At 38.6% G+C, this 26,976-nt stretch overlaps 1 protein-coding gene across 2 annotated transcripts; it reads right to left on the bottom strand.

The window, feature by feature from the left end:
- Window positions 1-309: 309 nt before the first annotated feature.
- Window positions 310-26,976, bottom strand: STXBP3 (syntaxin binding protein 3). 2 transcript variants are annotated; one of them, XM_081914890.1, is made up of 19 exons: window positions 26,835-26,975; window positions 23,082-23,131; window positions 20,487-20,568; window positions 17,589-17,665; window positions 16,454-16,532; window positions 14,895-14,995; window positions 13,910-14,058; window positions 12,643-12,733; window positions 11,985-12,109; window positions 9,443-9,547; window positions 8,103-8,160; window positions 7,563-7,628; window positions 6,322-6,402; window positions 5,381-5,519; window positions 4,660-4,766; window positions 3,551-3,649; window positions 2,394-2,479; window positions 2,154-2,302; window positions 310-1,189 (listed from the first exon to the last, which is right to left on the bottom strand). In XM_081914890.1, exons 1-19 carry the CDS (start codon window positions 26,884-26,886, stop codon window positions 1,092-1,094), a joined length of 1,794 nt encoding a protein of 597 aa, XP_081771016.1. In that variant the 5' UTR covers window positions 26,887-26,975; the 3' UTR covers window positions 310-1,091. The 2 variants fall into 2 exon arrangements, with proteins under 2 accessions (XP_081771016.1, XP_081771017.1); XM_081914891.1 differs by lacking the exon at window positions 6,322-6,402 and having other exon boundaries at window positions 26,835-26,976.

Genomic DNA, 26,976 nt, shown 5'->3' with positions numbered 1-26,976 from the left:
ACTAGTCCAGTCATTTAATCTCAGACATAAACTCAGATAATTTAGTAGGCGGCACAATTATTTTTATATCAGTATGGCTTAAAAAATTCTAATTTATTGCCCAGCAACAGCCCATTTATGTCACTCCCTCCCCCAATTAGAGAAGTAAGAAGGGAAATATGGGGAATATATGTGGGATTGACCAATGATCAGTTCATTTTGCAAGCTGATGAAAGAAGCAAGTCAGTCATCTGCCCTGTACTGCATTCTTTTTCAGAGTCCTGACAAAAAATACCAAAACAAGTAATTAAGACAACATATTCTTCAGCATTCTTGATTGTTGATAAAAGGTTTATTACTTTCATGATTAACTTCACCCAAATACCATACAGAGAACCATGCAATCCCCGACACACATAACCAAAGTTCTGTCTTGAAATTTCTCAGGAAAAGTTTTAAACTTACACTTTGTACCTCACTGAAAGCAGCTGTCTATGACACTCTTACAAGTTGCATGGAATCTTGTAGCTTACCAAATTGTAGTTGTGCTATACATTTACATTTCCTCTTGTAGCTAAGCTCATTGCCCTTTTATAATAGTATTTTTAGAAACAGACTTTTTTTCAGGATAGAAAGTTTACACATTATTACTGAAAAATCATTAGCATATATACAAATGTTTCCCAAGTCCTAGCATGATATATTGCAATGGTGAGCATTCTCTACACTAAACACTTCGCAGCAAAATGCCATCTATAACCAAGTACATTAATATAAAAACATAAGCTGTTACATACATCTTATTCTTATCCATTACCTTCCCCTTCCCCCCCAACCCAAGGAAAGCAGATTTCAAATTATAAAAAGAACAGTCCCAAATACAGCACTGATTTATAAAATATGTACATAGGGTACAATCCAGTTCAAATCAAGGACTTTTAAGACCTGCTGATTTCAGTAGGGAAGTCAGATATGTAACACTTCTCCCACTGTAATCATTTGAACTTAAAACACTCTTAACTATCACTAAATTGTATCCATAATATTTATATTATGTGTTCTTAATATCTCTTAAATTAAGCACAGCTGAAAATCTTTTAACGTTATAATCTCTACTCATTCTTAAAAAAGACTGTATCCTTTGATTTTGTTACAGTAAGTGCTTTTACATCATCCAGTAGTCTTCTAGGTGTCACGATGTGAGTGGAACCTGGTAAAAACAAGATGTAATTGTGAAGGGATAGTCATCAACAACATGAGCTTATTAAACTTGTAACTGGGGAAGGGACAATCTGCATCCTCATTAGGGTGCTGGGTTTGGTAAAGAGGTTTAAACTTCTCTGTACACCCCCGTGCTGTGTATTTCCTCCATTTTTGCTGCCACTGCCAAAAACAGTGAAGTATTGGGGATGTGATTTGGATTGGGGGGGTACTTTGGGTCCCAGGGCTCAGGATTAGCAACCCCTGAACAAAGTAATAACCTTGAGGCAACTTGTTAATTTCCTCCTAGATGCCATTAGTTTCTCCAGCAATTCAGTATGTCAACAGTAGTACGTATTCCAGCCAAGTGGCCATAACAGTGAAACATTTGCTGGGAAATGTTAATCACACACATTTCCTACTTCAAAATGCTCCTTTCCCCAGTTTTTCCTTTATTTTGAAAAAATAAAATAAAAGACTATCTGCATGCTACTACATGCATGTGATTATCACATGCATGTAATTAACATGTAGTTAGGCTCCTAAGACTATTTGAAGCTAACCTGAGTTACCAGTTGCTGTTATTTCAGATAGATAATTGCAAAATTTGATGCAACTTGATTGAGAAATGAACTACATGAGAATGCAAGGATAAAACACTTGTAGGAGAGGATTCATGCTTTCTGATAATTTGCAGACTAGAAACAACAGCTATTTTAAATTGCTTGATTCTTAGAGGAACCAAGAGGAAGATTCAAGAGAACCAATCCAGAAATAAGGACTTTAGTCTTATGTAGAAGGGGTAGTAATATTTAGAAATGTAAGTGGCAAAGTCAAATTGTAGAGGGAGCAGAAGGGGAATCAAATAAAGGACAGAAAAAGGAAGCAAAAATAAATCCTGGTGCTCCTATCACTTCAAAAGTCAAGCCATTTTTAGACAACAATTCTGTCTAAGCATAATTGGTCAGGCTTACCAATAATAACTTCACAAGACTTGTAGGCTTGAGAAACTTCATATGCACAGCGCATCTCAGAATATGTAATGCCTCCAATGACAAACACAATTAGCCTTGATCCACTTTTCCGGTCATCCAAATAACTAGTTTTGGGTTTATTGCGAGCACTGTAAAACAGAGTGAAAAAAAAAGGACATTTGGAAATTAAAGGGGGAACATGCACACAATTTTTAATTTGAATACCATGAAATCACTTACCTCACTGCTCCAGAACCATTCCATGGTGCAGGGCACTGGGAACAATAAGGCCAGTCTTTTGTGTCCAGTTTATTTTCTATAGCATCCTGGAAGAAAATAGGTTCTTTAAACAAATTAAGGTGATACAAAGTATTCATTCTGAGTCTTCAAAATCCCCAGATTTTCTATGACTAGAAAGCAGGCATGAAGCCAGCATATAGCAACAAACACTTCCTGGGTAAAGGATGTAAACATGTTGACAAAAGAATGGAAGTTAAGGTTCCGAGGAACAAGCCACCTTTCTGAATGAAGGAACTGCCTGGTTATAAATAGCTTAAGTCCACACTTTAAACTATTGATTTCTTCTCCAGTGGACTAACTGAAAATTGCTGAGGATCTTGAGGGACACTAAATAATTTTTCTGCCTGCTGCAGCAATTTTAATTCCATATAAATTTCTGCGTATCTATTTTTAATCCCTCCTTATTCTCTGATGAACAGTATAAATGCTTAAGGCACACTAGGACTCCTTATTATCAAACTGTCTTTATAAATGTCATTTGTGCCCAGTTTGAAAGTTATTTTCTGAGCATGTCAAGATGAGCAGGAGAAAGTATGCAAGCATAAAGAGTGCTCTCATCCTCAGCCCAATAGCACTTCCAATGGAAGGAGTGTGTCCATAGATGGAATAGATTTCCACTCTCTTTTATACTCCTCCCAACTAGCTGCCTCCAAATCTGGATTCTATTTAGCAGATTTTTGGGGTGCATCAGGACTGCAGATGAGAGGAGAGAAAGATGAACTCCTGTTGTGCAAATAGAAGTCTGCTTGTACAAAGTTGGATTATACCTTTTGTATGAGACTGAAGCAACTGTGTTATACTGGTCTAAAAATTAGGAGTGTGAAACATCAGGCTCAGAATATGACATTCTAGAAACCTGTATCACGCCCTCAGGACTCTCCCCAAGTCATGCCTTCTCCCCAGAAGGTTGTACAGAAGAGAATAGGGGGATTAAATGTTTTGACCTATGCGGTCATTCCCCCAGAAAACTTATCAGGAGTAAAAGGTCTATATTAAATGCAACTAAAATAGGGATAACAACAGCACACAAGGAGATTTTCTTAAAAACATCCAATATTATGTGCATGACTAAAAGCTATTTTATTTAGAAATTTTACCTCCATAATATCCTTAATAACAGGTGTCCATCTAGAAAGTTGAAATGTTTGTTCTGAGGAACGATCCTTCCTCGATGGTCTGCGCTGTTGTGCTGCAGCCTAAAAAGCCAAAGAGATTGAGCTTGATTGCTACTGAATGCTGTTAGGAGTAGTATCAGTAATGCATTTATATCAGGTTATAAACCACTGAAAGAAAATATAATTCAAAGACAACGTTCTGCAGTCTATTATACAGGGGTTTCAAAGAAAATTGGAGAGAATATTTTTTTCGGCAAGCGAAAACATCTCTTACTAAGTACATAATAAAATGAAAGTTTTAAAACTTAATGGAAGACAATTTTTATACAAAGGGATTTGTAAACATTTGTTGGCCATGAAATTGCATGCATGCATGCTTCACTACCAACCCTGCCCCTCCCAAATCCTTGGCATACAAGGGACACCCAGGAGAGGGGTGGAAGATCACTTTTGACATCATTAACTTAGTCTATATTTGCCACAAGTTACCCTGCTACAGGGTATGAGTTATACCACATGACTTCAGAGTAGCTTCCATACTTGCTACTCTACTCAAACTGTACACAACTCATCAGTCAGCAAGAGTCATACAAAAACATGTCTGAGTGACAGCAGAGCTATCTAAAAAATATGCTTCCAATTTTATCTCATCTTTTCTCAAGCACATGGCCTATTTTGCACTTCTTATAGCACAATAAATTCATGTTTACTTGGAATAAGTCCTAATATGCACAAAGGGGTTTCCTCAAAAGTATGAGTATGTTTAGGATTGCAGCGTTTGGTTTAAGAGGTCAGCACAAAGAAGTTGCAGTCAAGAGTTTCATATTCTTCCTATGAGGCTGGGCTTTAGTGTAATGATGTGAGATGCAAGCCAGTGAAATCCCTGTCTCCCATCAGCTGCAAATTCATTACATGGTTTTATATAAACCATAATATCCTGCTTTATACCCCACCTCTTACTTACAGGGTTGTTGTACAAATCAGAAAATCATCTGTGTGAAGCAATCTGAACTCCCTGAATAGACATTACGTATTAACAATACAATACAAATAAGCAGAGTTGATAGGAAAAAAAATGCTGCATTTCTTACTGCAATGACGACAGGTACACCAAGATACTTCCAATTTTTTATCATGTCGCTATCATTTTCTATCTGTACGTTCTGGATCAGCTTGTCCAAGTTCTCTTGTGTAGTTCCTTTTTCCACATTTAAAAATAAATGTGACATTTTGAATTAGTAACTTTCTGAGATTGGTGTATTTATTTGTTACATTTATATACCGCCCATTTATATATTGCTCATTAACCAAGTGCCGTGAGCATTGAAGAAACTTTAAAAAACCAAAATGGTTTAGAGTAAAATTCAATCACAGAATTTAAGTAAGCATTAATAAGTTTGAAACACTTTATAAAGTGCTACCCTAATACCTGTGTAGCACTGTTCTGAATAAGTTTGCACCACGGCAGGCCTGAAAAATCTCCATCTCACCAGCCATCCAATAATTACAGTCCAATACAGCTATCCCAGATATATTTTAAGATTAAAAAATCTATTCTTCAGGGCTGGGCAGCTTTTTATCCATACAAACAAATGACAATTTACTTGGCTTCATCTTCTCCAAAAGAGTAATTTCAACAATAACTCTTGCATAACTGTCATTTATCTCAATAAGCCATGCTCTGATGGCATGAGTGAATTGTGGCCACACATACACATGTGCATACACATGACATTTCATTACATTCATGTAGTTTAGTGTATGACATACTGAACTATCTTTAAGACAGTAGATAGAAGATTTAGACCTTACCATTTGTGCTGAAGATATAGAGGAGGATGGCTCTTATCTTATCATAGCTATCGTGATTTTTATTTAGCAGTACTGGAAGAAGGACTCGCATCTGATCTTTCACTTTCTGTCCCTCTACATCTGTTCCAAGAGCCAAATCCTAAGTTACAAATAAGAGATATCCTATCAAGTTCATAGCAGTTATTTGAGCATACTTTTGTATGTTGCCACAGATCCATATTTAGCCTTAAGCGGAAGTAGAATTTTCGAGGCATATCATATATGTTGTGTTTTCAGGTAACTATCCCTTCTCTCCCAAATGCAATTACGACTGTACTAGATTGCTAGGAGGAATGCTGTAAGAGGAAACCACACAGTACTAGCAGTAACGGAGCAAAACAATACAAGTTCAGTTGTTAACCGATCCTGCAGTACATTACTCAAGGAAACGAGTTCACTTGATCCACTTCGTAAATTTATATCCCGTTGCATCCTCTCTGTTGCTGCTGCTCCCTCACCAGTATAGCACTGGGGCGTTAGTCTTAGTTCTGGATTTTTAGAAGTTGATAAAGTACCATGACATAACTGTGGCTCTTCCCATTGTTGAACAAAAGTAGCTACTGAAACTAACCCTTAAAAGGCAATGAGAGACCACTATGATACTATCCTGGTAGCTTTTCTGGTCAGGAAAATAGGGCTATGGCAATACTATAGCTGTGTACACACACACACACAGTTTTTTGCCAGTAGCTTTGCACTAGTATTCCAGAACTGCAAAGAACATTAGTTATTTTTTACTAAACAGATTTAAAAAAGGCTACTTTGACCAGAAATGCTTTTAAAAGCCACCAAGATATAAAGTTCTCTCCTTAGGGGAATAGCCAATAGAATTTCTGTTATTATACTGTCCCCAGTAGTTTGTTCAGTCCAAATACCATTGTACTCTTGGATGATTCACATACCTGTTCAACTTTGCACAGCTTTTCTATGTTATTCTTAAATTTACTCATGCAATCTTCAGCTATATTAAGATGCACTACTTGCTGCAAAACAGAAGCAAAAATTTGCTTACTTTTACATTACATTATGACACAGCAACAGAAAACAAACAATTCATTAACAGGCAGTAAAGTTTAATGTGTCCAGTCTTATTTCTTAAAAACAATCCACCAAACATAAGCTTCACACTCTACAATATGTTATAGTTATAATTTTTAAGAATGCTAATTAAGACCAGCCTAATACTTTCTAAAGCTGCAATCGTAACACACATTTAAGTAGTATATCCCACTGAATTTAGAAAGAGTTGAACAAACATGCTTAAGATTGCCTGCAAGCCAGGAAAATACAATACAAAGTAGATTTGGGGGTCTTTCTGACACATAGGATACACAATTTAATATAATACATTTTAAAAATTAAGACAAGTTCATGAGGCTTAGATCTTTCAAAAGCAATTAGTTGTGAGATGTAAATGAAATTTTCATTTACAAACAGTCGGGATGCCTCAAACATCAGAAACAGGGAGCTAACAACCTTTATGTTTTGCTTTTGAACCTGCTGAGGTATCTGACTTGGCAAATGACAACAGAATGCTGGACTAGATGTTCCTTGCTCTGATCCAAAAAGGGAATTTTTTGTTTATGGAACAATTTTATCTCTCTTTAGGTTGTTAGTATGCCAGTTAACTAACTATGCAAGTGGGACGGTGGGGATTACCTTGCTAACCCTGCTTCTCCTGCCCAGGTCTTTGCTCTGGTCAAAGGGTGAACTTCTGAAGCAATGAGTCTTCTTGAACTCATGGAGGCTCCTCGTAAATTTTAGAATAGTGCAAATGCTTCCTGCTTCAGAAATTTTCACTCCAGCATGAGAGGGGAAGTTACAATGGTGACAGGGGCAGAGCTAATGCAATTATCTCCACCGCCACCCTATGTGTTTACTTAACTCCAATTGTACCAGTTAGATTACTTGTACCAGGAGCAGTTCATGTGGTGCTCTGCAGATGATATTTGACTCCAACTACCATCAAACTGAGCCAACTTCACTAATTATCAGATCATGGGAGTTGTAATCCACAACATCTGGAGGGCACCTAAGTCATGCTTATACACCAGCATAATTGGCCACAAACTAAGCCAAATCTAGGCTCAAATCTAAAAAATGAACAGCATCCAAACACATAACAGTATTATATTTTGCTCACCTTAGTAATCTGTTTGCGAAAGTGGGGCATCTTCTTCATGAGCTGAGCCAGATTACTTAAAGATAGCTAGAAAATAATTCGAATTTCAGTTTCAAATATTTCACAATCAACATTTCTTTTAATTTGTGTTTGAGGACCGGAAAATGCATAGCCAGCTTCAAGAAGTCTACTAAGGCTGAAATCCTGTGTTTACTTACAAGGTTAAAAGTATCTGTCTGAAGTCATAGGGCCTTTCTTCTGTGTTTTTATTTATTGACTGATAACATTTATTCATCGCTCAAAAACTATTGTTATTTAGGATTGCACTGCAATATATATTTAAGATTGCACTACAAATATATATATTTTAGTCTCCATTTTAGTAGGTTAGAAGTACCAACAAAAGGCAATTTAAAAACACTTGAAAACAAACCCCAGTGGATTTGCATTCAGTTATTCTCACTTCCAAACCCATGTCTTCAGTATCAAGGTAGTTGCACTCAGCGGAAGACAAATTTAAAAACATTTAGTACCACTTTAAAGTAAATATTTATTTCTTACTTTTCCTTCTGTTGCCTTTCTCTTTGATGAAACTTCTTTCATAAGTTTTGGTATTTCCCTGAAAGAGTAGAAGAAAATGGCTTCTTAATATTTTTAAATTAAATTGAGAATATATACGTCTGAAATTCCCTTCCTAGAAAAGCTAGACAGGCTTCCTCTTTGTTCTCCTTCCGCCATCAGGTGAAGATTGTTTTATTATCACAAGATTTGGGGAACTCACTTTTTTAAAAAAATAATTAAGGAAAGGACTTTTAATAATCTGTGATGTTTTTACTATCTGTTTTGTACCAGATTTGCTTTTGTATTCTTTTAATTCTATCACAGTTTCATTACTTTAACTATTCTAATTTATAAGCTTTTAGGTTTTTGTATTTCAGCTGTGTTGTTTTACTAAGTGTAAGCTGCCTTCAGTCCTGGTTTGGGGAAAAGGTTGGAATAATAATAATAATAATAATAATAATAATAATAATAAACTGCTTAAAGGCTTCAAAATCAAAGATAAAATGGTCTCAGGTATGTCTACACATTTGACCAAACTGTAAGAGGTAGTGGAAGACAGAAGTGCCTGGCGTGCTCTGGTCCATGGGGTCAAGGAGAGTTGGACATGACTAAATGACTAAACAACAACAAATGTCTACACAGAGGTGGTAAGCAAGTTTATTTGGTAGAAATTCAACAAGAGCAGCAAAAAATGTAGATTTAGTCCTCAGAAATAAGTGGAATATTTTGTGTATGAGGAACATGCCCAAGGTGCCTGACAATAAGGTGACTCACTCAACTACTCCAGAATAAAATACAGGCTGCCACCTTCTACTGACTTAATGAGAGACAGCAGTACTCTCCTTTTATATTCCTTGGCTGTGGTCTATGGTTTGCCTAGAGCAGGGGTGGTGGTGGGGAACCTAAGATCTGAGGGCCAATCTAAGCCTCTTTATCTGGCCCTCAGGACTATTACTAGACCCCTCCCTTGGTCACACCCCTCACCCTGCTTCACACCTCCTTGAATGCTTTACATAGAATCATAGAACTGTAGAGCTGGAAGGGTCATCTATTCCAACCCCCTGCAATGCAGAAATTGCAACACACAGTCCCTGTTGCAGAAGCGGGACTGCTTCCACTAGCATGCCAGGTTAGTTGAATACAACCTGATGGGCCAGATTCAGCGAAGTTCTACTCAGAGTAGACCCGCTAAATTGATGAACCAAACTTAGTCGCACCATTAACTTTAATGGGCCTACTCTGAGTAGGACTAGTACTGAATACCACCGATACAAACACAGTTTTAAGTAGCTATCAAGTAATGTTATGTAAAACAGCAAAATATGTTCAATCGTACGCACTCCAACACATCCGCAATATGCCGGTGTCGGATTTTCACCCAGAGGTCATCATCTTCTTCCAGAATAGCTTCCCTTTCTTTTCCACTTGCACCTTCCGTCTTATACCTAAACAAAGAAAAAAAAAGCAAATTATTAGTTGTAATATATAAACAGACGAATACACAGAACAGTTTTTTGCACATATGTTTTGTAGTTAAAGAAAAGGATTTCAAAATTCTTGTTTTGAATACATCAAGAGTCCTACTTACAACATACAAAAGCAATAGTTGCACTTTTTAGGATATAAAAAGCTGAAATACTAAGCTAAGGAAGCCTAGGAATTATTCCTAGGAATAAGTCCCTCTAAAGTGAGAGCTACTTATTTCCTAAGAAACATGCACACAATATGCTGAAAGGGTAATAATATTTTGTAATGTAATGTATAAAAGATCATCAACTGAGACACAAAATGGCCTATTCCAAAACGTATTGTCTGTTTATATAGGTCATTACATTAATTTCCTCCTTCAGTTCACAGAACAGTTCCTCTTACCCCAACGTGCAGAGAATAATCTCTCACTTTAAACAGGGGAAATACCGTATTTTTCCGTGTATAAGACTAGGTTTCCCCCCTAAAAAATGTCAGAAATTAGGGGGCGTCATACATGGGGCTATCTCCCCCCCATTTTCTTAAATCTGAGTCCACCCAAAAATAAGGGGCGTCTTATACATGGGGGCATCTTATAGACGGAAAATTATGGTTAACTATTGATTTCACATATAATCACAAAGCAGATTCTTATATGGGAATTATTTAATGTACAGGTATCTGTACTAATATGCCTAGTATTGTATTCTTCCAGCTGTTAACCAGATTCCTAAGAACTGGGGGAATGCCACAGAGTTTACTACTGCTATGTCACGAAACACCGTTTATATGTATAGGAACTCACATAAAAACTGATTCAACCAGAAGGCAGTAGAAATACAAGAAAGGAAAAAATGGAAAATTAGTTAAGACCATATTATTGAAAAAGAGTTAGTAGCTATTATACAAATATGAGTCTCTCTTGAATGCATTAGTTATTCCTAAAGTAGATGTAGAAGATGGTGAAAAGCTGAAATCTTGCTGTGGAAGTTTGCATTTGAACTACAGCTGATTGTTAGCTATTTACAGTGGAACTTAAAGGCTGTATACTTTAACTAACATGTCTGAAAGTGTGGGATAACACTCTTTGTATTAACACAAATCCAGAAAGTGGCTTCACATTAGCATCTTAATAGCAATAAGCAGGACTTGATAAAAAATAATTATGTTGTCTGTTGTGAATATTAGATTGGCACTTCAGGTATGGACTCAGGCAAAGGAAGTGTGCCTCTGTCTGTCTATCTATGCGCGCACACACATATACAGGCTTTCTCTGCTGACATGAGTAAAGCCAAAAAAGTGTGGTATGATACATGGAGCTGTGGAGTCACATGGTATTGTTTGGCAGAGGGACAGATCAATGCTTTAAAATGTTGAGTAGCACTAAAGTTACTGAAGTGATTTAGCCTGCAGCATGATGCTATGGATCTGTGCTCAGTGGGGCTTACTTACTATATTTAGGATTTCAGCATTGGCAAAAATAATTCCTGACCGGATAAAAAACTAACAATTTCTACTACCATATCTACCGCAGTACTGTCTACACTGACTAGCAGTAGTTTTCCAGGGTTTCAAATAGAAGGCATTCCAGGATTGTCCAGGATTGAACCGGAGACCTTCTTTATACAAAGGAGATGCTCTACCACTGAGCTTCAGCCCTACAAGACTGTTCACTGCCCAAATCAAATCAATAGACTACAGACTTCCATGAGACTCTCTGCAGACCACTTAAATGGAGGAAGTTGTCACCACTTACAATATACTCAATTTCCCCTTCCCTTTTATGTTGAACTAAAGGTGGAATGTTCTGGAAGCTCTGCTTATGCCATGTTGATAGTCAAGATGACCCCATTCTTAATTGGTAGTGGCTGTAGCAATGAACTCATATGTGTGTGAATTCACATGCTTTGAAATGCACTAATTGGCTAGCTTTGACAGTATTCTTATCTGTGGGTCGGAGATATTGGGCTCTGAGCCCAGAAAGGGGAAACATCGGTCATGCTTTGGGTTATCAGCCACCTGTGTTCCCATGTGACGTATGCTGCTTTACCATATAAAGAATGTATACACTTTAGGCTGGGTGCGCGCAGTCCATCATCTGCTTGCCTGGTGGTGTCTGTCTCCCGTGCGAAATGCAAGAACTGCCAGGCTACTTTTTGCTGTTAAGTCTAAACCCTTCTTAATAAAGACAGTGAAACTGTCTTTAGCATCCTTCTTTGGAATTCCTGTGTCCCACAATTCTCAGGAGTCCTCCTCTGGCTCTGCAATGTGTAACACCTTTAAGCAAGGAACTTCAAAGGCAGTCCTTCTAGGGAATGTTCCATTTCAGCCAACATGGGATAACAAATATAGGGCAGAATGTATTCTTACATTGCAGGAGTTTATGAACTTGTGAGTATATTTAATTATACTTGCTTGTATGTGTCATTTTCAATTGGTAGCAGATCATAAGCCATTGCTTGAAAAGTGAGTTCATGGAGCACAGTCGACACAGGGTCAAAGCCACGATCAATTATTAACAGCTGGGAGTGGGTTTTCCCCTAAAAATCAGACAGCATCACTTTTTTAAAAAGAGACAACAAGCAAAACAGAGAGTGCTGTACAACCTAAAAATATTTACTCTATCTTTTAAAAAAGAGGAAGCTACACAAAATAACAGGGGGAAAAGGCTAAAGTTTATTCTCATATAATTAAAACAATAACCATATTCCCAACATATTCCAAGATTTTCCTGATACTCTATACTCCTATACTCCTTTATTTCATGGGGAAGCCATTTAGGTTCCTTCAAGGAATCAGCAGTGAAGAAATGGAATGTCAGACCCCTCTGCCCTCAAGAGATTTTATTGGAAGTAACGTGCTGGACTTTATATGGAATGCGTTTTGTGTATAGGTTTGTGGCTTGCTTCTCCTTTTGTGTAGTGGTTTAAAAACCTTGTTTAATTCCATCCCCTTGTAAATGGAAGAGCATTATTAGCTCTTTTCCTGCATTTACAACATTCATTCTTCCCAGCTACATTTCCAAGGCTCTCCTATCCTCAGCCTTCTAGAGAAAACTAAATATTCACTCTACCTTTACTTGACTTCGTTGATCAGTTTCATAGTAGTTTTCAAGCTTTTTCTCAACTAATTGTGCAAGTTTGCTGGCGTTATCCAAAGGCTTGCTGAAAAGAGAGGAAAATATATTTTTGCTGACATTTATGAGGACACTGATATCTGAAATAAGTGATTGTGAGCTAGTTGAGTTCATTTGCTCTATTAGAATTTGAAGTGATCATTTGCTACAGAGTATTTCATACAAACAAACCTGCCTTTTTTCAAGTCAGACCATTGGTCTGTCCAGCTCAGTACTGTCTATACTCAGGTGGTAGCAGCTCTCTACAGTTTCAGATAGGAAGGAGTCCTTCCTGCACAGCAGTTCATACAGCTACCAGGATTGGAACATGGGATCTTCTTTCTGCAGGCAAAGCATGTGCTCTATAACTAAGCTATGGCTCTTCCCTACAGCTCTTTATTCTGAATGCGCTGCGTTCAGTATGGGGTGGAGCTCACTAGCATGGGAAACATCAACCATCACAAACTTCATTAGGTTTATACATTTCGTCCCTCCTCCACTCTCTGAGTTGGAGTTTGAAAAAGTGTTAAGGAATTGTACTAAACTAGGTACCTGCGGATGGCGCTGTGGGTTAAACCACAGAGCCTAGGACTTGCCAATCAGAAGGTCGGCGGTTCAAATCCCCATGACGGGATGAGCTCCCGTTGCTTGGTCCCTGCTCCTGCCCACCTAGCAGTTCAAAGGCATGTCAAAGTGCAAGTAGATAAATAGGTACCGCTCCGGCGGGAAGGTAAACAGCGTTTCCATGTGCTGCTCTGGTTCACCAGAAGCGGCTTAGTCATGCTGGCCACATGACCCGGAAGCTGTATGCCAGCTCCCTTGGCCAATAAAGCGAGATGGGCACCGCAACCCCAGAGTCGGTCACGACTGGACCTAATGGTCAGGGGTCCCTTTACCTTTACCTTTAGGTACCTGCCGAAGACCTGGTTATGTATACCAAAGCTCTTCTGAATAGTCTCTCACACACCAATGTTCCTTCTGGTGTGCAACCCTGCTTGTCTCCCTCTCTCCACCCAATCCTTTCCCAACGAGCACGAAGCCCTTTTTAATAAGAATATTTGACTCCTCAGTATATATTCATAGATTTGTTCCCCACATGCAGGGGAAGTGCATTGGCTCCTAACATTTCAGAATGGGCAATGTTGAATTTCCAAACTGTTTAAAGTGTTGAATCCATTTCGATCCAACCAACAGAACACTTGGAATATAGTATTTCCAGTTGTACCTTCTGTATCTTACACCAGGATTTTCCTCTAGAGTGGCACATAATGTAACAATTTGTTCAGCTATTTGCTCCATTACGTTGTCATTTGTCTTCTCCATGATGGGGCTGTAGCAGCGATAGAAAGCATTTGGGACATCAAGGGTAAATACCTAAAGTAAAGAAATGGTTCCAAATAGACTGTTTTAGGAACCAGAATGTAACAGCAATATCAGCAGAAGATTGAAACTATGATTTGATTAAATTGCAAGCACAATAAATATCTAGTATAACACAGCTTAATGATACCTTCCCCCACCCCACATCTCTTCTCCTTGGTCCTCTTGAAGAAATGTGTTCATTGTTCTCACTCACCATTCCTCTACCACTGTGGTCTACTTTCTCCTCTTACTTAAAGGCATCACTGTACAACCTTTTTGCTACCTACACAGATGATGGAACCTGAAGTGGCCAGAACCAAGTTCAATAGCTCAATATGACTGGGCAATGTAATGTCAAAATAACCTTCAAGGAAAAAGAAGTCTAAAACCTAAAAATTTTAGGTTTTAAAAATCTCAGCAGGTGACCAAAAACCTAATGTCTAAATAGCTATACTTTGATTTCACTTTTTCCCATTTGTAGTTTTCTGTCAACATCTAATGATTTTTATAATTTATGGAATATGTTCCAACCACTGAAAACCCCATCTGGTTTCTAAAGATTTAGGAGAAAATGCCTACATACTTTAAATTTTCTGTCTGCGGCTATGATGGCTGGCAACATTATGTAAGAGGTGTTGAAATATTGTGTTAAAATATTAAAATATTTTGACAATATTCAAATTATGCAGCTTTCTAGTCATTTTTCACAGGGTTATTTTTATTTAACTACTATATAATTTAACAAGCAAAACTCCACATAATAAGCATTAATTACTTAAAATATTAAAAGAGGATCAGACAAATCCATGGAAAACATGGAAAAGTTAAGTTCAGTAAATTAAGCTTACCTGTGATTCATAAGGGAAAAAGTTAATATTTATTTCTTTGCACCGTCTTATAGCCTTTGAACAAGATGACTTCATTTTATTGAAAAGTTTGTCATCACAAACTAGGAGGAGAGAAAGGTTTTTCAGCTGTCATATTATTTCATCTTTAAAACTTCTTTTATGCAACAGGCAGTGTGTAAGTATGTCTTACCGATAATTTTCAAATACACCAAGAATCTATTGAAAAGTATTAGTTTTTTTCTTCATGTGGGTATTTTGAGTCATCCACAATGGTCTGATTAGGAAGAACACTAAACCATAATTTAGTGTTACAAGAAGCTCCTCCTCCTCCTCCTCCAGTGCAACCACAGAATTCAGGAGTTCTTAATTCAATATTTTATTAGCCACCATTTACAGTGCCATCTGAACCAGGACAAACTGTAGTTAAACTTAATTATGATTAATGAAAGTGAATCAACTCTAAACCATGGTTTATGCAGTTAGCTTGTTTCCAGAGGTTACAGTTAAGGTTTCAGGCAATTTGCCAAACTAAAGCAGGAGTGAATAACCTTTGACCCTGCAGGCTAAACTGGGGCAGATGGGAGTTTGAGTCCATCACCTGGAAGGTCACAGGTTAGACATCCCCAGGGAAGACAAACCAAAGCAGCCTGCTCTTTGCAGCTGTGCTGGAGGAGGAAAGGAGAAGTAGTGAGGAGAGGTAGTAAGCATGTGAACCCAGAGGCGAGCTGGTTTAATTCTCATAACACCAAACCACAGGAGCTGAACCAGGTCAAAATATCTTGCCTATAGTGGCAAACTATTTTTAAGCACCAAACAGAAGCCAGTCTTCAGACTAAATTATCTGTGATAACTAAATTATCACCTAACCCTCTAGTGTTCACCAGGGTGTGTGTGTAAAGGAGCAAGGGAAAAAAGCACAGAAAAGTATGGTTCTACTACTGCACATCCCTTGCACTAACAGGAACATTGCATACCACCCACTGCTCTGAACCTTTTTGTTATCCTAATCTGAACAGAGAAGACCTTTTCAGTGGGGATGTCCTCATTTTGTTGTTATCTCCCAAAACTGCTAACCAAGCCAACTGTTTTCACATTTAGGTAAATTATTAAAATGTTTTTTTTCTAGAGCAGCCATTTCTGGCAGATGGGAGGATGGAAGAGTATGGTTATAAATGGTATCCTAGTTTTTACTTTGTTTTAACTGTTGATACACCAAACCTATATTGCTTTAGGATTGTCTATGCAGGGCTGTTTTAATGGATGACTGCTGTTTGTTGTGATTATATTGTTTCATATTATAAGCTGTTCTGGTGGCACTAAGGAACCAAGTTGGCAGGAAGAAATCCCAAAGACAAAATACTTAAAGCAGCACTTGGAAGAAACTACACTATACATAATAATGTGGGGAAACACGTAATACTATTGTCAGAATATTGTAGGTTTTTTAAGTCATAACCAATCCCCTCACACCTGAAATATACAAAAGGCTCAAAGGTCATTATCCTGCTTGCTCCCATGGCTACAATAAAAAAAATTTGCTAAAATTAGTGAATACTTACAGTCAGTAAAGTAGACATATGCTGCTTTGTACTTGCTGGATGATTTACTGACAAAGTCATTTATAAGCCCATCTACAGACTGAACAATTAAAACAGTACATTTTAAGTACAATTTCCATAATTGAGAAACTCTGTATATTTCCTTTTAAAGAAAGTGCTAAAACAAAGATGAACAAGTCAAAATCTTGGGGGGGGGGGGGAAGAAACTGCTTTAATTAGCATAGAGAAAATTATTGGCAAACAAAACTTGTATTTTATTAATATACAGATTTATAGGAAGTGTATTAAATGGACAGCAAATCATAAAGAACATACAAATAAGTGTATTTGGAAGATGCAGAAAAGACTGTATTTGAAATGTATGACTATAGTTTTTTTCCAAACAAGCTATAATCAAACTGTGATTATGAGCCTGACTTGTTAACAAACCACAGTGTAAATCAGGCTTTCCCAAACTTCAGTTCACTGACCCCTTGATGAGCTTATAGTTAAGAAACCCCAACCCACATTCTTAGGAATGCAAATGAAATAGTCAAGAAATATCAATATATAAACAACACTTATTAATTATTCATCACCATTACTAGGACTCAAAGTGGAAAAAATAAGGAAGCAAAATAAGTGAAGATGGGTGGGCCTGATGGGCTTTAACAAAGTTTATGAATATTGGTCTGAATCTTAAGTCACCGCGTTCTGCTGTGTTGTTAAATACATCTTTTAAAATACAATGATTCTTCTTAACATGGGAGCTGCACTCCGTACATTCCCATGCCCTTTACTTCTGAGGCTCATCGTTCCCCAAAAAATTTGTTGCACTATACCTCATAAACTTCTTTTCCACCCCAGATGCTTGTTGACCCCCAAGGTCTTTATTCGCTGTAATGCAGCACAAGTATGCTTGTGCTTTTCTGGATCTAACCCCATTGACAAAAAGAGAATTATATGAAGTATAGCCCTTTCAAATAAAATTCTGATCTGCAATGACCACTGTTCCTCAGCAATTCTTTACTACTACTACTACATATTTCAATGAAGTAGTAACCTATGAACATTTTATCACATGGTAATTTTTTAAAATTTTATTCACAAGAAGATTAAGTCAAACTGACCAACAGTCTTAAAAACAACAACTAACCTTTGCTGTAGGTGTGATGAGATAAATGGCTTTCATGTTAGGGACTGGCTCACGGTTTTTATAAACATTCTCCACAACTACAAAATAAGATTATTATTTTTTTAAAAAAACCTTCAGTATTTTATATTCAAACATTTGCAAAAAGAATTAAAAGTACATGATGGATCTCTGATTTGGTAAAATTCCATTTTCATGCTGGATTCCACTTTTCCTAATAATAATTCCAAGCCAACTCAAAACATACAATCAAAAGTAATAATTATATTAAATTAACAAAGCATGAAAAGAGCAAGATAAAACATATTATATAAGTTCTGCATTTGATCAACAATGTGAGAGGTGGCAATGGGGGCTGTGGCGTTTGCCTCCTAGGATGGGTCATAAGGAAAGGGTTAAAATAGAGGTGATGTGATTGGCCAGTGAGAATGCAAGGGGGGAATAAAAGTTAGAGTGGGAGGTTTTGAAAGACAGTTGAGGTTTGGGAGTTGAGAGTTGAGGTTTGGGAGTTGAAGAAGGAAGAGGGAGGTTTAGGTGTGGGTTGGTAGAGTTGTATTGTGAGAGAGTGAGAGGAATTGTTAGGTGGAGTCAGATAGATAGTTGGAATAATCAGTTTGGAGTTGTTAGGAACTAAGAATAAGAAACTGACAAGAGAAAAGTTAACTGAAACCATAAGCTTGTTCCTGCATTTAAAAATAAACTTGATTATTTGTTTATGTTAACAACTGACTGGACTCCGTGTGTCCCCGTGAGATACGGGGTGGTGGCAGCGGAAAAAGCAATCGCAGTGGCGGCACAGGGTCAACAGACCGTCAAACATCCGGGGGCCCTGTGTGTGATCGCCACAGGGGCCATAGGGGAAGTTTAGGAAACTCCCACCCAACTCCCTACCTCCAACGGGGAGTACTACTGAATTCAGGCTCCCTTCCCTTGGAGCCCCTTCCATTCTTAGAGGGGCGAATCTGGATCCAACCCAATAATTTTAAAAGAAGAACTTTAAAAGAAAAACTGCAGGTTGCAAGTACTTCCTTTTCTCTCATAGGAGAATGCTTCTAAGATGAAAGAAGCAAACAAATTGCCGAGCCACGTGAGTGTTGTAATTAGGGGTTTCCATTTATCTTTTGGCAAAGACCAAAATGACCACAAGTCAAACCCAAATAGGCCTGAAACCAGTGATATAATAAATTCAGGCATCAGTTAGCAAACTTAGTTTACAAAATAAGCACAGTACCGCAAACTGCATGTAGTCTCACCACCTACAGGTGTTAAATAGATTTACATAATGATTCTAATCAATCACTATTATGTAAACAGATTTTTAAATGTTAGTTTTATCATGGTAGTTTTTCAGGCACTTCCAGCTTTACACCATAGCTACTTTGTATCTGAGCTTTAGGAAAGCTGCCAACAAGGAAAAATAAATCTATTTAGTTCCTTTAAATATGGCTGTTTATAGACTATAAAATCTAACAGCAAAATCCATTTTGGAAGTTATCACTTCCCACCACGCCTTCATTAAGCATGACTTTCCTTCTGCCCCCACTGTCAAATGTTTCAGAAAGCCGTAATATACTAGGAGCTACTGCCTCAGCTCCAAAGTCTCGCTTTGTCCCCCCACAAGGCAACATGCAGGAAGGGCCAGTCAAGAAGCTCCCCCATCCCCAACTAGAGCAGCCTTGCTTGCTTTTCCCTGCTGCCTACCAACAGAGCGGACAGCTTGCCCAAAACCATGGGCCATGCAAGCTGTGGAGGAACAGGAAGGACAGGCTGGGGCAGCTCCCCAGCAACCTTCCTGCTTTGCTGCTGCTTTCTTCCTCTTCAGCCTCTGATGCTGCCAAGTATGAAACAGCATTGTTTGGTGTGAAGGTGTACAGCAGCAGGAGAGCAGACAGTTGCTGGGGAACTGCCCCAGTCTGTCCTGCCTGTTCCTCTCTGCCTGTGTTTTTGTCATCGTGCCACCTAGTGGCAGCCATGAAAACTGCAGTATGATGACAATCCAACAACTATATTATAGCAGTAAGTCATTCTGTAATTAGTCATTCCCCCATCCACTGTTGTAGTTTGGAATACAAGGAGATTAACATTATGCCACCCCAAACCACAGAACCTTTAGCCCACAATCTCAGTGAGAGCACGACAAAAAGCAAGAACAACAACAACACCACAGAAAGATTAGAGAATGAGAAAAGAAACACGAAGTTAAAAGCAAGATTCAAGAGAAAAAACTTGTAACTATAGTGTTCTTGGGATTCCTCCCACCCACCCAGGGCATGTTCCCTGGTTACCTTCTGTCACTACCTACTGATCTGAAGAGCAGTAGGACTCTCCCTTTATAGTCTTATTCAAGTATGTCTTAAACAGGCACACAGTATAAGATACATCCTTAGAAATTCACCCGTATCTTAACACAGTAATATATTTAAGTAAGGAAGGTAATCCAGTGCAAGTAGGCATTTAATACAGAATACTCACAGTTCTAATATCCTATCTAATATGACTAACTTTCCTCATTAACTATGCTAACTCACTCATCTCAAATTCTCCCTTTCTCTGTCTCACACACACCTTTCAACTGTCATTTTGCAACAGACACATTCAAACTCCACCTGACATTCCATTCACCACCCCTACTGACAATTCTTCCATTCTGTTACAACCATATACCAAAAGGATAAGAAACTCAATGAAGACAAAGTTAACAGATGGAAGTAACAAATCCAGCAGCAGAATGAGTAACAGAAAGAAGTGAGATGAAAAAGGGTAAGTTAATTACACAGATGCCCCGTTGAAATTCATGACTTTTTCGTTTAATAAGTTTCCACTGGATGTCCTCTGCAAATGCTGACAAAACAAGTTTCCCCATATGCCAGAATCACAGAACTCTGTTCAAAAGGTACTTACCAGTGATCCCTTCTGCTAACAAGTCTGTCATTTTACCACATGACGACAGAAGCTTTGTGGTGAAGTCATCTAGAAGAATTATCTGTATAAAAATGATGAAGTAGTGCTTTAGAAAATTATATCCAATTGTAAGCTTCTTTATTGAAATTGGTTTTGATGCCTGGTTTTAAGACGAGAGCTTAATGATAAATCAAAATCGTTGTACCTACTAAAGTATTCATTTATAAAGTATATAATACTCCTCATTTCAGGAGCTTCCAAACATTAAATATAATATAAATCCTATAAACAACATGGCAGTATCAAAACAAACCATCACAAAAAAGAACACAACTATGTATTTTACAACAGCTTGATTTGTAATATTAATTTGCCTCAAAGTACTTCCTAAGTAACTAGATTTTAATTGCTTGCTGAAAGGTGAACAATAATTAACCCACATGGGTGTCTCCTGGAAAAAAGGTTCACAGTTGTGGCACCACAACCTGAAATGTGCTGCCTCTCATGCCCACTCCCCTCACTTCTGAAAACAGAGGAACATGGAGCAGGGTCTCAAATACAGATCTGAGTGCAATGTGGGAGCAGGCAATCCATTCAATATCCAAGTCCCTTACTGTTCCTGAGTTTTAAGAGTTAAACCAGGCCAGGACAATTCCACAATCAATGTAGATGTAATGATATCAATGCAAGAAGCCCCAGCTAGAAGTCTGCTCACTGCCTATTGTGACAACTCTAGTTTTTGAAGTTATCTTTTCCAAGGCAGTCCCTGTAGTAATATATTGTTATCCCTCATAAGCCCCATGGGATATAAATAAAATATATAATGTTATCTGAATCAGGTCCACATAATGTGAAGTGAAGGAAAAAAGAGATGACACAATCAAAAAATTGCACTAGAAATGGAACCAGTGTTAGAAACTGAGATATGAAAGCTAGGAGCTAAACGGCACCTTAAACCTAGGTTATGGGCACAACAACGGAATATAACAAGAATACAAAGCTGCAAATGAATGAACTGCAGCTAAAATATTTTGTTAATTTTTCACATGGTCTAGTCCTTCCCCTGCTCACCCCCCTAATATTCTTAAGATGGTCTCTTCTCCAGTCTTCAGAGAGTAGCTGGAAGTGGGGAGGCAGAAAAAGGTCCTTTTCTTCCACACTCGTTTTAATCTGAAATCTTAGGCACAATACTGCTCCCATAGCTCAGAAACTCCTCATGCTAATGAAATTCCCTGTCACAAAATGTGCCTAGAACAATTGGAGTTTCAAGCACTGAATGGAACCACTGTGCTTACCAGTCCCCGTCCTCTCTTCTGCCACAAAATGAAGATGCTTGACATATACAACTAGACACTAAGGCACATTAAGGTAGTGGTGATCACATACTAAGGACACTGCAATACAGTCCTAATGAACTAATATATTTATTCCAAGGACTGCCAATGTGGGCATACATGCACCCAGAGGGCTTCCCTGGCATCCACGTGGATTTTTACTGTATCTGAAGAGCGTTATATATCTTAGACAAGTGATTTGTTCCTTTGGTTAAGAAAATTTTAGTTTACAAAAGAAGACTAAAAATATTACGATATGTTCTTCTTAAATGGTCAAAATATTTGAAGAAGTTATACTAACAGTGTTATGCTGAGGTATGAATGGGCATTTTGCTTGTTCACAGAGCTCCCTATGCAACATTGGAAAATAAAATCCAGGAACTCGTCAATTAACCATAATTTCCTGTTACATCTAAAGCAGGAACTAGGCCTGCAGGCTTCAGAGCATTAAATGCATTGTTTGAACCTGGCTTGTTCCAAAGGTGGTTCAGACAAAACAGGAAACTATTGTTAATTAGAGTTTTTAAGCCAGTTTGTGCAAAGGGAAGAGGCACCACGAGCAAGCACAAGGCTCGCTTATATCTTGTCTTAATAAATAGAAATATGATTATCTGATTTTTCAAAATAGTGTAGATGCATATCTCTGCAGCATTTCAGTAGTTCCCATTCAATTTAAATACTATGTTATTGAACAGTATATCCACATTTTCCTTTGACCCTGGATTGTGGGGATACACTGAAGCCCAATGCAAACTTTTAAGTAGTCAAGGTCTTAGGTTCCAAGAAGTGCTTGGGACACAGCTCCTCTGAAATCAAAAAGCCTCTCATTTAAGGACACATGTACAAATTTAAAATCTGAGTGAAACTGTTTTAAGTATCATTGTTTCCTTAAAAGAACCTACAGAACTGTGATACAACTATCACATATGCAACCCTTCCAAAGGCCACCATTACTAGACTAGGAGATGCCTAGTCAAGTACGTTGTGTAAGTGGTGGATGAACTACGGTGGGTTAAGTACTTAATTCGTTCCGGAGGTCTGTTCTTAACCTGAAACTGTTCTTAGCCTGAAGCACCACTTTAACTAATGGGGCCTCCCACTGCCGCCGGAGCACGATTTCTGTTCTCATCCTGAAGCAAAGTTCTTAACCCGAGGTACTATTTCTGGGTTAGCGGAGTCTGTAACCTGAAGCGTATGTAACACGAGGTACCACTGTACTATACAGTATTTGATAGAGGCAATTAGAAAAGATTAAACTTACCTTCCATTCCTCTTCTTTCCTACAGTCATCAAATACTGCTGCTTTTAGCTCTGAAAAAGAAATCCAGCAGTTAAAATAGCAGCACTGTAACAATGTGAAGTAATCTAGCTCTGTAAGGAAAAAGCCTGAAAGTTCAAACAACTAATTTCATTTCAACAAAAAACTGACATTTTTATACGTGTTTGCTAATGGCACAAGCTGAAAAGAACATTAAAATGAAGTATGTAGAGTAACATTTCAGAACCAGAAATATAAACAACTCCTTAGATGTCTCCTAACTGCAAAGGATGTGGCACATGACTATTTTCCTCTCTGCACATCTGAACTTCAAAAAAGCAAACTGAAACCCACATGCCCATCAGGAAGTTCTCCACCTGCAAGACTGCTTCTGTCTCTAATGTATCTATATTTGCAAATTTTGTTTATTTTTAAAGTATTAATATGGTTATTACTGCTGCAAGTGCAATACTAAACCAACGGTGTAATTTTTTAATAGAAAAAAGACATGAGAAATGGTACTTAAACTGGTGCTAGAGTTGTGTAATTTACTTTTTTTAATGTGTTATACTAGTATGTACAGCAAAGACAGCTCACTCAATGTGTTAGGTATTTTTCATAAAATAAGTTACTGCTTTCTAATGCCAACAGCCCACAACAGCATGGTCACTCTTCTCTGCTGCAGATGTGCTTCCTGCTCTATTATTCAATAATTTTCTTGAGTCATTCTCAAGGCCCAATTTTTTAGTTGAATGTGGAGTCTGAATTTTCATACCAAAGAAAGCCATAATAAAAGCTATCACCTCCTCTTCCCCACTGCATTTATAGAGAATTATGCATTGTGGGAAAATTCAACTACCTATTTTATTCAACAAGAACATCAATAGGAAGTTGGTGAAGACAAGTCAGGACTATTATCTTAAGGTTCCTAGCCATACAACCATATGCATGTCCACTACTAAGGAATATGTTCCACTGAATTCAATGGGAATTAATCCCAAGTAATTGTGTACAGGTTTGCATCCTTAGTCTGTCCAGCTACAACGGTATTGCATTCTACCCCAGAGGCTCAGCACCACTAAACCAGAGCTTTCCACTAAATCTGAATACCGGCCACCACCCCCACACAACCAATCCCCCAGTCTTCCTAGTGACATACACAAAGCTGGGGTGTGTGTATGTGAAGCAAACCTTCATCCCTCTCCAAGAGTCAGTATGTGTGTCTTGTCTAACACTAACTTCCATACCAATACATACTGGAGCAATATAGGACAGGGAAGAAGTAAACAGGAGGAAATAAGTTCAGAGTGAGTAGAAAAAAACTGCTTCTTCCCCCCAACATACATACAGTGATACCTTGGGTTAAGAACTTAATTCGTTCTGGAGGTCCGTTCTTAACCTGAAACTGTTCTTAACCTGAAGGACCACTTTAGCTAATGGGGCCTCCCTCTGCTGCTGCACAATTTCTGTTCTCATCCTGAAGCAAAGTTCTTAACCCGAGGTACTATTTCTGGGTTAGCGGAGTCTGTAACCTGAAGCGTCGGTAACCTGAAGTGTCTGTAACCCGAGGTACCATTGTATTACACTTCTTTAAGAGTTTTTATTATATTTTTTTTGTATTATATTTATGAATAATAGTAACCATATAGGCAGGTATGAGTCTGTTCTCTGCCACTTTAAACAGTGCTGAAAGCTACTGCATTTCTGTACGAAAACTCTTCTCTAAGGATTCTTACTCCAGAAACCCTCTGACTCAGAGCTATTATTAACAATGATTCAAAGGTTTTATCTCCAACAGGAACCTATAGCCTCTTTTAATCACAAATGCTTTTTGTAAATCAAAGAGTAATGACTTCCTTATACTGTAGTCTAAACTTGTTTCAAAGTTTGCAATGCGTGAAGCATTTTAAAATTATTTTTATTACTTTTTCAGCTATACAGTCTGTAATCAATCACAGAACATTCAAATAAAACTTTACAAACACTGTATGAAGTACAGTGGCTTCATGTTCACAATCAGCTTATGTTACACCTTGTATTATGATGTAACACTACCAGTAACAACTGACGTTTCCATATCACTTACTATACAAGATCTACATTTTTCAAGGTCCCTAGTCAAAGATGAATGCACCCTTCAAATAACCACAATCATTCTGTTTCAGAGAACTCTGTATTCTAACGTAACAAAACAATGATGTACGGTATTTGGTCACTGAAAAGCTTTTGATGGTGGATCACAGAAAACATCCAGCCCCTTATGCCCCCAAACATCTGCTCCATTTATTTTTAAACACATGCAGAGACAGAAAGAGGAATATTAAATCACAACAGAAGTAAAATTAGGAAACAAATGTGGAAACAGAAAAGAACGGTTACAATCATCTTGAGCCCATTATTATGAGTTGAAAGGTGCAAAGGTAAGTCATAACACAAACTGCCATTGTGCTTGCTTGCTTTTTCTTGAAAAGGAAAATAACTAAGTTTCAAAAAAAATGATATATATGAGCCCCATATTGTACAAAGCTAAGAAACTATATATATTGAAACCAATGGGCTGTCCCTCTGGTTGCAAATTATACCACCTCTTTTTCTTCAACCATTCTAGGACTGACAACTGTTACCTGCATCCTACAAAACACAGTGCTTGAAGGGATTTTCAGCACTCGCACAGCACCCTGAACAACAAAAATGCTTTATAGTCTTCATATCGCATCACTCAGCCCTTCAAAAGCCCCAATTCCATTTTAAACATTTCCTTAAATCTGAAGATCTCTTAAAAGGGAATCCTATTTGTATTCTCAACCATGATGTGAGGCAAATTATGGCGAGTAAATTATATCCAGTAAGCACAGGTCCAAAACCCAACACTCAATCCAGTCTGCCTCCCAGGTGTTACCGACCAGGACTAGAAATGTGGCCCCAACAATGTACCTTCCCAGCCCCACCCTCTCCTCATCCTTCTGCAAGTGGGGGGGGGATTATGGACGGCTGGACTGTAAACTGGGGCGCAGGATAAAAAACATACATTCAGCCACAATAACCTTGTGCTATTTTGCCACCTAACTTACTCCTCATGGTTCATTTCTTTAAGATAGATAGACAGACAGACAGACAGACAGACAGAAAGACAGACAGGACTAGAAATCCTTGCATGCCCAACAAAATAAAAATCCGTGTACGGAAGGGGGCTAGAAATCCTTGCATGCCCAACAAAATGAAAATCCATGTAAGGAAGGGGACTGGGAATCCTTACATGCAACCCAACAAAATGAAAACCCACCGTAGGGAGACACCTGCTTGCGTGCGAGAGAGGAAAGGCGTCTTTCCCCGCTCCTTAAAACGCCGCCCGGTATACAGAAACGTAGCAAGTGAAGCATTTCCAGGCGTGCAGATAAAAAGAGTGGGAAAGAACTGCTTCGCTTCATTTTTCTTGCACGTCAGGATGCCGTTACGGGCACAGGTCAGGATCGGGGGTTGCCTGGCTGACCTCCACACACACAAGCCGACCAACGCCGCCCGCCACCCACCCACCTTCACGACCCACCCGCCAGCCAGCCTGCCCTCCGGTTTCCCGTGACAGTGGGGCAGAGAGAGAGAGAGAGAGGGCAGGCGGCGGCGGAGGAGGCCTCCCTCACAACCGCTGCCGGGCAAGAGGGGAGCGGACTGGCTCTGCCTTTATGCCCTACCCCGGCGGGAGAAAAAGAAGCGCGGGGCGTGAGAGAGAGAGATGTGGCGACAGCACCCGGCACTCACTTTGCCACACCAGGCTCTTCAGCCCCCGGTCTCCGCTCGCAGCCGGCGCCATCTTGCTTCTTCCCCTGCCCCCGCGACGCGACGGGGGGAAATGCCGCACTCTGAGGGAGAAGGCGAGCGCCGCTGTCCTTCGGCGCGGCGC

This window comes from Podarcis melisellensis (genome assembly GCF_964234715.1).
Source record: "Podarcis melisellensis genome assembly, chromosome: 6".
In the NCBI taxonomy this organism is placed as follows: Eukaryota; Metazoa; Chordata; class Lepidosauria; order Squamata; family Lacertidae; genus Podarcis; species Podarcis melisellensis.
Note: the sequence above shows the minus strand (reverse complement) of the source record. Positions and strands in the feature narration are given on the sequence as shown.